We start from the raw sequence: 13210 nt of genomic DNA, 5'->3' as shown, positions 1-13210 counted from the left end.
AACATACCATTCACTACTCCATCAAATTATCAACTACTTTTTTATACGTTATTAAGCTGGAATAGCTGATTATTAAACTTTGTTATATAAAAAAGCAGTTACCGATACAGTAGATTCTTTTTGTAAAGCATAATTTCTAATATCTGGTTATTGTTTCTTTTAAAGTTCAGCCAAATTTTCTCCAGAGACTACAATTTGATAAGCTGGACAAAAAAAAAACCCAAACCCACTGCCATCGGGTTGATTCCAACTCATAGCGACCCTGTTAGGACAGAGTGGAACTGCCCCATAGGGTTTCCAGGGCTGTAAACCTTTATGGAAACAGATTGCCACATCTTTCTCCCGTGGAGCATCTGCGGGGTTCAAGCAGCCAGTCTTCCAGTTAGCAGCCAAGCGCTTAACTACTGCATCACCAGGGATCCTCGAACTGGACAAAGGAATTAAAAAAAAAAAAACTGGCCAAAGGAGTTAAAAAACGACAACCTATGTTCAAGCCCTCTAAGACCTTTAGTTTTGTTCTAAGGCTATTTTTTATGATTCTGTTTATTTCTGCATTTTTTTATTTATCATATAAACCATTTAAAGCCATATGGTTAAGGAAAATTAAAAACTATGAGCTAATATTTAGAGCTATGTTGAATGCATAGATACGGAAATTACGTGTCCTTGACTCATTTCTAGTCTAGACTTGGCACAATTAAAATTTAGGAATTCAACGTTCATATGTGGATCCCAGGAGAAAGAACATTGTCTTAAAACTCCCACACAAGCAGGAAACAACAAGCTCACCTGTGATCAAAGAGGCCCTATAAAGGAGCTCATTTGAAGAAATTTTCTGTTGTTGCTGCCACTGAATTTGTTTAAGTAGTTTCCAAGTTAGAAAATATTCAGCCTGATGTCAATATTTCAGACCGCAAGGAGGTCGTTTAGGAAAACGGTGCCTCACTGTCCTGAAAGAGTTACTGCTCTTCCCTGAGGGCCTAATTTACCAAGCAGCAGACTCACTGGTAGGATTTGGCAGAAAATCTCATTGTCTCAGTAGAACCCTTTCATCTGATTTATGTGCATTGCGTTTTACAAACAACTCTTGGAAAGTTATTTACTAGTTACTTGCTCTGGAAGCACAGGGCAAGTAGTGTTTCTAGCTTATGGATAGAGGAACAAAGATGCCTCAAGTGCAGCTCATCACGAAGATGAAGCTGATAATAAAATGCACAATATCTAATTCTCTAAGTTTTACTCTGCCAGGGAAGAGTTTTGTATTGCCCTTTTATTGTGTGTGAAATTGGCGTACGTTAGAAAATATGTCAGTGTCCAATCCTGCATTTGTCTTTTGGAGTCTGACAGTTTATTACTAGCCCAAATTTGGGCCTGGAGATGGATTAAGTCTCAGCGATTTCAAACACTGAAGCCAACCAAGAAATATTAGCTTGAACTGGAGGAAATTGCTGTGTTTGTAGGTCAGAATGGTCAAATGTCAGCAGTTTTACATAGTCCAACCTGTACATTTCAGGCCAGATTATAACAATAAGATTCTCAGTGCTGCCGAAATGGTTCTGAATTTTTACAAACAAAACAATAATAAAAAAAAAAAAGTAGATAAATACATAACAATTTTTCTATTTCTGTCTGCATTGGTAGTTCACCTGAAAACTAGATAAGCTGGGGGCCAGCAGTCCAGGCTTGCCCTTGAACTACGTGAGGTTTAACTTCTTTGTCCAACCAGAACACTCTGCTACCTTTTAACTGTGCAGTATTCAAGTTTATTTAGGAGTTGATAAATAGCGTAGTGCACTGCTTACTTTTTTCCAATAGCTGCATCCTCATAAACCTATTCTACTCTCCACCAGTTAATGCAGACAGAAGATTTTTATCCAGTACGAGCACAGAAACTACACTGTGAAAGACTGTGTACTCAGCAAAAACCTCACCCATGATGAATAAACAGCTCTTCCGGGGCTTTGCTGCCTCTGGCTTGGCAGGAGTTGTTTATTGCCTGCTTTGCACATCTCATGATAAAGTTGCTGCTGAAATAAATTGCAGTTTTGCATAATTATTGACAATCACGTCTTAACAAGCAGTGTGTATCATATTCAAGTGTTCAATGTTTTAAAATCCATTTTTAGCTTATGTTTAATCCCAGGAAATGTTTGGGTAGTAATAGAAGGCAAATAAGGTATTTAAATAGAGTGCTAATTTCCTCATTGCAGACAAAATTTACCTGCATCTTTTTAGATGGGACTGTTACTGCTCAAGGCAATTTTCCCTCCTGAGCTATTATTATGCAGATGTGTGCTGAGGGCATATATGTGTATACTTGAAATATGTGCATTCGATATGTTATCAGAAAGTATGAATAAATTTTCTCCTAGAATTTTGTTTCATTAGTGAATTTGGTTCATCTCCTCTAAAAAAACCAGAGGAATAAGATAACGGCGTGTTGGGGGAGAGAACTAACATTTTTGAGTAACTAGAATTATCTAAAAAATAAAAAAATAATAAAAAAATAATTTTTTTTTAATTTTTTAGAATATGTAAGGGGTCCCTGGGTGGTCCAAACGGTTAATGCCCTAGGCTCAGTGGCATCACTAGGAGTGGTGTCACCCAGTGCAATAAAGGATGGTGTCACCCCCCCATGCTAATTACCACATGATTGTAGCTAAAACACCACAAAATTTGACAAAATCAGCAACTATAAAAACACCGGCAGCAACAAAAACAACAGCGAGTCCTTATAGTGGAAAAAAAAAAAATCACGTGATTCCAAACAGCAGTGTAATTGGGTGATAATGACAACTCTGACCGGAGTGCATTCGAAGGTTTGAAAAGCAAATTTACATAGAGTTTTAGCTTTGTAGGTATACTGATACATCTAAACTGGACCTACGAAAAAAAATGTTGTTGTTATAACTAACTACAGGAATATTTTTATAAGAAATAATAAATTTCTGCTGAAACACTGCACAAAAATTTTATAGAAAGTCATTTTGGTGTCACTCCTCTGACAGTGTTACCCAGTGCAGTCCGCACCCCCCAACCACACCCTCCTAGTGATGCCACTGCCTAAACTGTGCTTCAAGTCCACCAGAGGCACTTTGGAAGAAAGGCCTGGCAATCTACTTCCAAAAAATCAGCCATTGAAAACCCTACGGAGCAAAGTTCTACTCTGACACACGTAAGATCTCCACAAGTTGGAATTGACTTGATGACAACTATTATATATATGTGAGGTGTTCAACTTTAGATGCATTATTGTATTTTAATTCTCTTCCCAGCAATATGCATTGCAGATAAGAAACTGAGAAGTGAGAGTGGTTAAGTAACTTGCCATATCACCCTTCTAGTAAGGGGCATTGGTATTTGAACCTACATCTCTCTAGTTCTTAAGGCTGTCTACCATTTCTCCATTTTCCCTAAAAATTTTCTTTTGGAAAGTATTCTCTGTTCTATGACCAACAGGTAATGAAAGCCAACACGATAGTTATAATAAGCCAGTGTCATACAAATGACATGTTACACCATGGTTCCAATGAAATGTGTTCTTTTTCTACTTGTTAGTCTTTTTGTTCCCCTTTGCCCTCCAGTCCCCTTCTTTTTTTTTTTTTTCCCTCCAGTGTTCGACTTTCCACCCTAGATCTGTATTTTCTTGACTTTTCTCTTTGCCTTCCTAACCCTTGTTTCCTGCCTCAGGGTGACATCAAAGGTAAGCATAGTGTAGGAATTTTGGGCTTTACCTATAAAGGTTAGCTTAAGCTTTTGCAGCATATTAAAATAAGCTTTCAAAATTGATCAGCAGAAACTAGAATGTTAAAAAATGATATTTTATGAAATTCCATATATAAACTTTCAAAAGTCCAAAATTTCAGCTATATATAACACCTTTTTTGGGGGGGGGGAGGAGGATGTATAGAAATCTGCAATGATCATTGGTTGCTTAATAGATCTCTTGCATCCCTTGCCCGATGCAGAAGCCTAAGTAAAAATAAAGGTAAATGAACTGCAAGATGTTTTAATTGTTGTTGTCGCTGCTCTTAAGAGGAGTTTTAGCAACAGCTCACTCCTTTGTTGAGATCTTACAATTGTATTCTTCCAGCTTTATTTGCTCTTTTCGTGGAGTTCATTGGGTACACCATTCTGATACTCGCGGAGAATTGCATCTGGATGTTTGCTCCTTTGCAGAGTGAGCGAGCGAGAGGCTGCTTTGGAAGAAACTCAGAGATTACTGCAACAGTTCCCCCTGGACCTGGAGAAGTTCCTTGCCTGGCTTACAGAAGCTGAGACAACTGCCAACGTCCTGCAAGATGCCACTCATAAGGAGAGGCTTCTAGAAGACTCCAAGGGAGTAAGAGAGCTGATGAAACAATGGCAAGTAAGTCAAGCATTTCCACTTTGGCATTCTTGTGAACCCAACTGAACAATTCTTGGCATTTGTAGTATTTGCACTTCTAAATGCTGGGGACAATATAAAATAGTTGTTTTACGTGGCTTACTATATATAAGCATTTGGGCAAGAAGGAGAAGGGCAGAGGAAGAAGGAAATGTCATTTATTTATTTCATTTTACAGCCTGATCGTCTACAAAGTACTATTTTTGACAAGGAAAACTTGCATATAAAAACCAGAGCTTTGGTCAAGAAGCAGTGTTGCTCAGCCTGAGAAATAAGTTAGAAAAAAGTTAGGGATTGGTTTATTAAACTGAAGAAAAGTTGCCATTTTGAGTGTTTATTTAATATTTTACAGGGAAAGCATCTTATGAATTGTCTGTTTTATTTAGCGTTGTTAACTGAATCGGTTTCCCTTCATTACTTTCAAATACATCTTAAAATGTTAATCTGGCATTTCATACCTTTCTTCCTAACATGATCTGTGAAAGTAGAAACGAGATGGCTAAATTTGTCATAGTTAATGATCATACAATTTTCAGACAATTGTTTTTCCTAGAAACAAAAACGATTGCGCTCAAGTTCCATATGCATAAACAGTGAAGGCAGAACCGTAGGGTAGTTTTGTTTTAATGCAGTCTTGGTGAGAATCATATTCAACAGTTATGGAGGCTCTTTAAATTTATTCTCAATGCCTGATATAATTTTCCTGAACTATTAGGGAGTTTTGATACGTGCACTTGTAGGTAGTTGGTTTCTGTGTTTTAAAAGAAGAACTTTACTAGTACTTCAAATAAAATATGGAGGGCTGGAATCATATTGTCGATTTTTTGGACTAGTTTCATTTTTTGGTATGTTTAATTTATGATGAAAAAAGCGATCGATCTGAAGTTGAAAAATAATTCCAAGATCAAACTGTAATAAGCAAAAGTTCTTTTCCTTCCTCTTCTTCTCCCCTCCTCCTGGTTGTTGTTGTGGTTTTCCTTCTCCTCCTTTTTTTTCTGTTTTGATATGACATTTGTTTTACTCTAGTATTCCTGTGCATAGAGAAGATGACAGTGGCCGTTTATAACTTTCTCTCGAGTTTATTATTCTTGCTTTATCATCCTCCTCTGATCCCACTTGTTCCTCCATAATGTGTGTTGAGTCAGTTTTATCATTTGAAGGTAGTTTGTTTTTAACAACACCCGACTTTATCCTTGAAGATATCTTCCATAGCTTGTGACAGAATGTAAAAGCAATGCACATTGAGATTTTTGGTCATTCTTAGATGAATGGTTAGACAACATACGGCTGTAACTTATTTTCCCAATGACATTTCATAAATAAAATTTTATTTCACCCTGCAAGTGCCTGTAAAAGCACCCTAGAATCTTTAAAAAATATAAGGGGTTCATATTTTCTCATCAACTATCTTATAGGAAAAGTAAAAGGCTGATTACGTGATTTTTTTTTAGTATATTACCTTGAAAAAAATAATAATCAAATGACCAAAAAAATAATTTGATATCAGGGGTTTAATAAAAACATCCTCTAAATAGTGTAAGTCTAGTTGAGGGCTACATCCATCTATCTCGTATACATTTTACATTTATATCTGCAGTACTATGTAATGAGAATTCATATTTCAATTCCTAATCCTAAGAGACTGCAGGATTCTCAGTCATTAAAGAAAAAAAAATCATGTTTCCTAACTATATTTACCATGGAAGAGTAGAGAGTAAACTACATTTTGCGTTTAGATTTCTGATCGTTTTCAAAACTAGAGATTATACTGAGAAACCTTCTTAGCTTATGTTATATTATTCATAAAAATGTTCTTTCTTTTTCAAAGCTCCCTTAGAGTTTCTGAAAACCTTAGGGGTGTCCTTTTCTCCTTAATTATGATAGGAACGTAACACAGAATCCACAGTTATTTAAAAACAGAGACTTTTTTTCATTCCCTCACAGTTAGTATTATGTTTTTCTGTAAATTCCAGTTGCCTAAGGTTTAAACATTTTATAGATAGGAATGACATTTATAGCCAGCTCTGAATTTTAGTTAGATAGCTGAATGATGGTTCTCTGATGAAAGATTTGGAGATGTCATGGTAAAAACTGTAAACTACTGCCACTATCGATTATTGTTAATGACACATTTCAGCTGTTAGAATTGAATCAAGATACTGGTGTTTTAATGCATCAAATGGAAATGCCAAGTTTGAAAGTAAATAAAAACAGCATACCTTTGGAGATTACATGAAATTTCAGTATTTCAGCTAAATGCAAGTATTTGCTTTCTTCCTTCCAAGTATGAATTTGTATTGTGAACAAAAGGAATTTTCTATAATACATACGAAAGAAATAAAGTGCAAGGTATGCCTTTGCACTTCATTTGAAGAAGCTGGTAGGATTGTATTCATTGTTCGATTCACACTGTATAGCAAGAACAGCTCTTACATTTTAAAACAGAAAACTCCAAATGCCTATCCAGGGCAGCAGCTCTCCCAAGATTCTGATACATCTGTCTGCCCCAAAGTAGTGATGTTTTACTTTATACAAATGCTGCTAAGTGGAGTGAGGGGTTGAAAACCTTCACAAAATATCTTTTTCTCTATGACTGTCAATTAGTTGTTCTACATATGGAAAGTCTAGTTCTTGCTAAACTATCTATCACTGTTTATCATCCGTGTCATAGGATGTTTAATTCTCCCAGCAATAATCAGAATTCATGAGTTCTACAAGCATACGTATGGTGACAGTGGTAGAATTCTCACTTTTCACGTGGGAGACCTGGGTTCCATTCTTAGCTAATGTACCTCATGCACGGCTGCCACCCATCTGTCAGTGGAGGCTTGCACGTTGCTGTGATGCTGAGCAGGTTTCAGTAGAACTTCCAGACTAAGATGGGCTAGGAAGAAAAGCCTGGTGATCTAGTGCTAAAAAATAGCTCATGAAAATCCTATGGATCACAACGGTCAGATCAAGCAATTGATCATGGGGATGGTGCAGAACCAGGCAGCATTTCATTCTGTTCTTCATGGGGTTGTTGTGAGAGTGGGAGGCCAATTCAGGCAGCCAACAACAACAAGCATACTTGTATTATTAAGCATATGCTTCCTGAATGGAATTAACCTGATTAATTCCACTCTGAAGCCATTAGAATTTTCCCTGCATATTAGAAAAACATGTTACTTACTTCTCTTACTAAAAGCAAGGACATTATAGTTGTCCTTGCACTTCAGGATGAGGGGATTTTTCTTATAAATGTTGTTATTTCTGATAGTCTCACTGGAATTTTTAAGTCTATATATTTATAGAACACCATATACAGCCCTGAGGGGTGACATCTTGGGAATTTTTAAATTGCAAATTTATCCTTAAAATGAAGAGCTGTTATTTATAATTGAATCAGATTCTTCCTATGTCCAAATCATTTCGTGCTTTGGGCCTAAGACAGTTGATAAATATGTTCATGGATCCAAGTTCTAACATAGAACCATGAGTGGCTAACTGAAAATGGAAAACTGCATATTTACTAATATTTCACAAGAATTTCACAAATCTTCCTAATTCTCTAAGCACCCTTAAGAGATCATTGTAATCTCAACTTGTAAAGAAAGTGTGCAGTTGGGGGCGGGGAGGGTGAGTCATGGTCATAAAGACGGTATAATTAAGAACCTTTTCCTCAGAAAGAGGAAATTAATGAATCGTTAATATATGAGATCGCTTTCTCTCTGATTTGAGTCAGGTCTCAGGCCATATCTCTCAACTCACTAAGTTCTCTAAACCTATTTTTTTTTACCCAGTTCTCCTCCCTACTCCTCCCTTTTATAAAAATTCTCTTCTATTAAACAAAAGCCTTCCAGAGAGACAAATTGGATAAACTTTGAACTATATATCTGAGTACACCTGTAAATTGATTAAGATAGCTTAGATTTCTAATATAAGAATCTTGAATTTGGGGAAGTAACTTCATTGTTTCTCAAAAAATCTTGGCCCATGGGTTAAGTCCCTAGGAAGAGGGAAGAATGTAATATAAGCAGCCTAATTAGTATCATGAATAAATCGGAATGTCATATTTCCTGAAACTTCTTAGAATAGAAAAGCAGTCTAAGAATTTCTACTTCTAAAAACAGGAAACTTTGTATATTCCTTTCTGTTGGTGTAATTTGAGTTGTTTTTTTTCTATGTATTTTTTAATCTTTCTATTTTGATTAGTATCTAAAGAGTAAAGTGAATCTTGATATTTTTCTTTTACCTGGTGATCAATGAAATGCCTACTCCTCTGGACCAGTAAAACTTTTATATATATTAAATTCCTGACAACTTTGATTAATTCAACAAATCTTTATTAAACATCTGCCTGGTGCCTAGCATGGTATTAGAACTAACAGTACAGATATGAATAGAACAATGCTTTTCAAACAGAGGTCAGACCCAGTACTGTGTTGTGCAATCAATTTATTGAGTATCAAGCAATGTTTTTTAAATAGAAAGGAATAGACTAGAAGGGATGGATGGGAAGGGAAGGAAAGAGAAAGGAAAATGACAGATTCCATAACTCTTAAGGAAACATCAGTATTGTTCTGTGAAGCTTTGATTTCAGCTGTGTTTGTATGTATGTTTGCACATGTGTGTGTACATTCTGAGTCACTATGTAATATATATTCAAAAGGCTTTGTATTGGGACATGATATCTGCCTTTGAGAGGCTCATATACCAGAAGCGAAAATAGACACATTAAGACAAAATTATAGCAGTGTGATTAGTATTGTAGAGGGTGAAAACAGGAGGATTAAGCTAAACCCACCAGGGAGGTCAGAGAATGCACCTAGAAGGCTGGTTTTTAGCCTTGCTTATGCATTGGAATCATTTGGAGAGCATTTAGCAGTGTTGATCCCTGGGTTTTACCCCCAGAGATTCAGATTTAATTGATGTTCAGTGTGGCCTGGACATGATTCTAATGTACAGCCAAGGTTGGCAACCCCTGTTTAGAGAGAGTCACATTAGAAGAATTTGTTAGAAGTTAGCCAGGTACGCAGGGTTCAAAAGAACGTTGTTCACAGAGGAAACAGTACGTCCACAGGCCTGAGCAGTGTAGTAGTTTGAGAATCTGCAGGTATTTCTCTATGGCTGGGGTGTGGTTGTTATAAGAAATGAGATAGGAAACATCAGCTGGAGCTAAATTATGTAGAAAGATAGCATGGCATACTAGGTAGACTATGAGCCTTATAGGCAGAAAGATTGGTTATTTCACTGCTTATTGCCTTGTTGTCCAACTTCTGAGTCTCGGTTACACTCTTCTATTCAATGAGTTGAGCCCTGATTGTGCAGTGGTTAAGAGCTTGACTGCTAACCAAAAGGCTGGCAGTTCAAACCCACCAACTGCTTCTTGGAAACCCTGTGGGGCAGCTCTACTCTGTCCTATAGGGTTGCTATGAGTCGGAATTGACTTGATGGCAATGGGTTTTCTTTTTCCTTTTTTTGAATTCACTGGGTATAATATTTCACAGGATTTTGAGGGTTAAATGATAGGATTATGTAAAGTGCCCACCAGCGGGGCAGAGTGTTGGACTCAGAGGACTCTAAGTATAAGGTGTCTTTCTCTTCCCCTTGCCATCTATCTTGAAGAGTTTGGATATTACCTGTAGTCTTTGGAAAGTCACAGCATAGTTTTAAGCAAGGAAGTGGAATAACTAGACTCATATTTTTGGCAGATCACTCTGGTGGCTGTGAGGGCAATGAACTAGAGAGACATGAAACCCATGTAGGGACACCAATTAGAAAGTTACTTCTGTAATACCCCAAGAGATGATAATTAAGGCGATGAGGTTGAACAAATGAAACAGATGTGTGAAGTATTTGGAATTAAAATCAACATTGTGATGTATTGTATGGGAGGCAGAGGTGAGGAGAGAATGTGAGCTAAAATGAAGAGTCACTGCCTGCTTTCCGCTTTGCACAACTGAGCGAAGAATGATACCTTCACGGAATTGCAGAATTCAAGAGAAGAAACAGTTGTGGGGAGGAAGGTCAAGAGTGTGGTTGGTTTTGAAGTACCTGTGAGTAATTGAGATGAGAATGTCACCTCTCATGAAGTTTAAGAGAAAGATCTGAAGATAAATAAATGAAGGATATAAACATGAAAGTCATAGAAATAAATGATGTTATGCACAAATCCAAGGAGCCCTGGTGGTGCAACAGTTAAGCGCTAGGCTGCTAACCGAAAGGTTAATGATTGGAACCCACCCAGCCAGCAGCTCCATAAGAGAAAGACCTGCAATCTGCTTGTCTTAGTCATCTAGTGCTGCTCTAACAGAAATACCACAAGTGGATGGCTTTAACAAAAAGAAGTTTATTCTCTCACAGTACAGTAGGCTAGAAGTCCGAATACAGGGTGCCAGCTCCAGGGAAAGGCTTTCTCGCTCTTCTAGCTCTGGAGGAAGGTCCTTGTCATCAGTCTTCCCTTGGTCTGGGAGCATCTCAGCACAGGAACCTCAGGTCCAAAGGTGCACTCTGCTCCCAGTGCTGCTTTCTTGACGGTATGAGGTTTCCTGTCTCTCTGCTTACTTCTCTCTTTTATATATCAAAGAGATTGCCTTAAGATACTATCTAATTTTGTATATCTCGTTGATATAACTGCCACTAATCCATCTCATTTCATCATAGTGATAGGATTTATAACACATAGGGAAATCACATGAAATGGTGGACAATAACACAGTACCGGGACTCATGGCACAACTAAGTTGACAGATTTTGGGGGGGACGAAATTCAATCAATGACACTGCTTCTTTACAGATTACTGCCTTGAGTCGCTATGAGTCAAAATCAGCTCGATAGCCCCTAACAACAACACACAAATCCATGCCATTGTTACTTGAATTTCCCCATCATCCACTCAGAAATACATCTAAATCTCACCAAAATATTACTTACCGTACCACAGAATTGGTCTTAAGCAATGCCATTATTCAAGGGGGCATAGTTACGGAGATCCTCTTAACGGCTGAGCCATGAAAAAAGGCAAAGAATTAACAAAGCTCTGACAGTGGAAAAAGTAGAAATATTTGGGTAATGACACAGATCCCTGGGTGGCGCAGTTAAGCCCTCGACTACTAACTGAAAGGTTAGCGATTTGAATCCACCCAGATGCACCTGAGAAGACAGGCCTTGTAAGCTGCTTCTGAAATATCACAGCCTTAAAAACCCTATAGAGCTGATCCAATCTGCACATATGGGGTCACCATGAGTCAGAACTGACTCAAAGGCAACTGACAACAAAAACATTTGTATAATGTATCCAAGATCTTGAAAAACTCTTTCCAATGAGTTTCTTTTCTCATATAACCATGGAAATTGTATTTTTTCTTTTATTCTCATATACCAAAAAAAAAAACCCAAAAACACCAAGCCTGTTGCCATCGACTTGATTCTGACTCATAGCGAGCCTACTGTAAAAAGGCCATCCACATTCACAGCATTATGGATTGTACTACTCAGAAATAAAGGATTCAATAGTGACATGCCTGTCTTCTTACTATATTCAGTACTTTATTATGCTTCAGTTTTGGACTCTGAAATTTCTGTGTCACAGAGAGAATCCAAAAAGAAAGAATGAAAATAATTAAAAGTTTAGAAAAAGGAATCAAGGAGGGCAATTGTTCAGGACTGGTTTTTCATCCCCTGAAGAAACCTAAATATAGACAATGATAAGAATCCTTTTTTTGTTGTTGTTTGTTTTGGTCCAATGATGAAATAATAAACCATTACCTCAATTAAATGCAATATGTGTTTAGATTAGTCACTTGATTGTAAGGGTTATGATGTTCTGGACAATGTTATCTTGGTCTGTTTCACGTTTAAATATGTTAGTCAAATGTATGGAAAACTTGGGAACTTACTTCTCTGGATATTGCCACTACAGGAAGCAATTATCTGGAACAATACAAAAAAATAATAATAATACAAGGGAAGTACTAAATTGAATAACATTGTAATTCAATTATTGGGTTCTGTAACTGTATATCTACAAACTAAAGGGAAGACAGCGTGCATACTGAAAAGTCAATTTTGATAGCCCCTAATAACCATTGTCTTTTATTCCTCACAGAGCTTTTGTGAGGATCTTACGAGGTAATAAATATAAAAGCACTTTGAAAAAGCTTTCTTCAAGTGAAAGGTCCTTATTAACGTTATGAATTACCATTAGACAAAAGTCAAACTGGAGATATAAATCTAATACTGTACTCTTTAAAAACTCAGTGGGTCTCCCGTTACATTAATTAGTAATGAGAATAATAATGATAACTAAATTTTTCATTTTTATCATGGGCAACGTGTTTTTACTTTCAATTTCTAATTTGATTCTCACTGAAAACCTCTAATACGAATACTGTTATTATTTCCATTTTCACTTGAGGAGGGTAAAATTAGAGAGGTGAAATAACTTAGCTGTTACTACTTCCTTGAAAATCAACTAATTTGAGTTTTATCACACCGGATTAGAAGGGCAAAAAAAAAAAAACCACTGCCATCGAGTCATTCTAACTCTTATCAAGCATATAGAACAGAGTAGAATTGCTCACTAGGGTTTCCAAGGGGGATTCGAACTGCAGAGCTTTTGGTTAGCAGCCAAACACTTAACCACTGCGCCACCGCCAGGGCCATTATGTAAAATAAAAGCCTGTCACAAAAGTTTTTATTTTTCTAGGCTTAAAAACACTATGTATTTATACAATTATTAGGATTATAAAAAAAAGTTTCCATCAGGCTGATTCTGACTCATAGCAACCCTATAGGATAGAGTAGAACTGCCCTACCGGGTTTCTAAGGAGCACCTGGTG

General features: G+C 37.0%; 1 protein-coding gene across 1 annotated transcript in view; it reads left to right on the top strand.

Annotated features, from left to right (window-relative positions):
• Positions 1-13210, top strand: part of DMD (dystrophin) — a 1889362-nt gene that overhangs the window by 1340768 nt on the left and 535384 nt on the right. Inside the window, exon 50 of the mRNA XM_010599731.3 lies at positions 4180-4369. Coding sequence (XP_010598033.2) covers positions 4180-4369 — 190 coding nt within the window. The remainder of the gene's footprint in view (positions 1-4179; positions 4370-13210) is intronic.

Source organism: Loxodonta africana, chromosome X (assembly GCF_030014295.1).
Source record: "Loxodonta africana isolate mLoxAfr1 chromosome X, mLoxAfr1.hap2, whole genome shotgun sequence".
In the NCBI taxonomy this organism is placed as follows: domain Eukaryota; kingdom Metazoa; phylum Chordata; class Mammalia; order Proboscidea; family Elephantidae; genus Loxodonta; species Loxodonta africana.
Note: the sequence above shows the minus strand (reverse complement) of the source record. Positions and strands in the feature narration are given on the sequence as shown.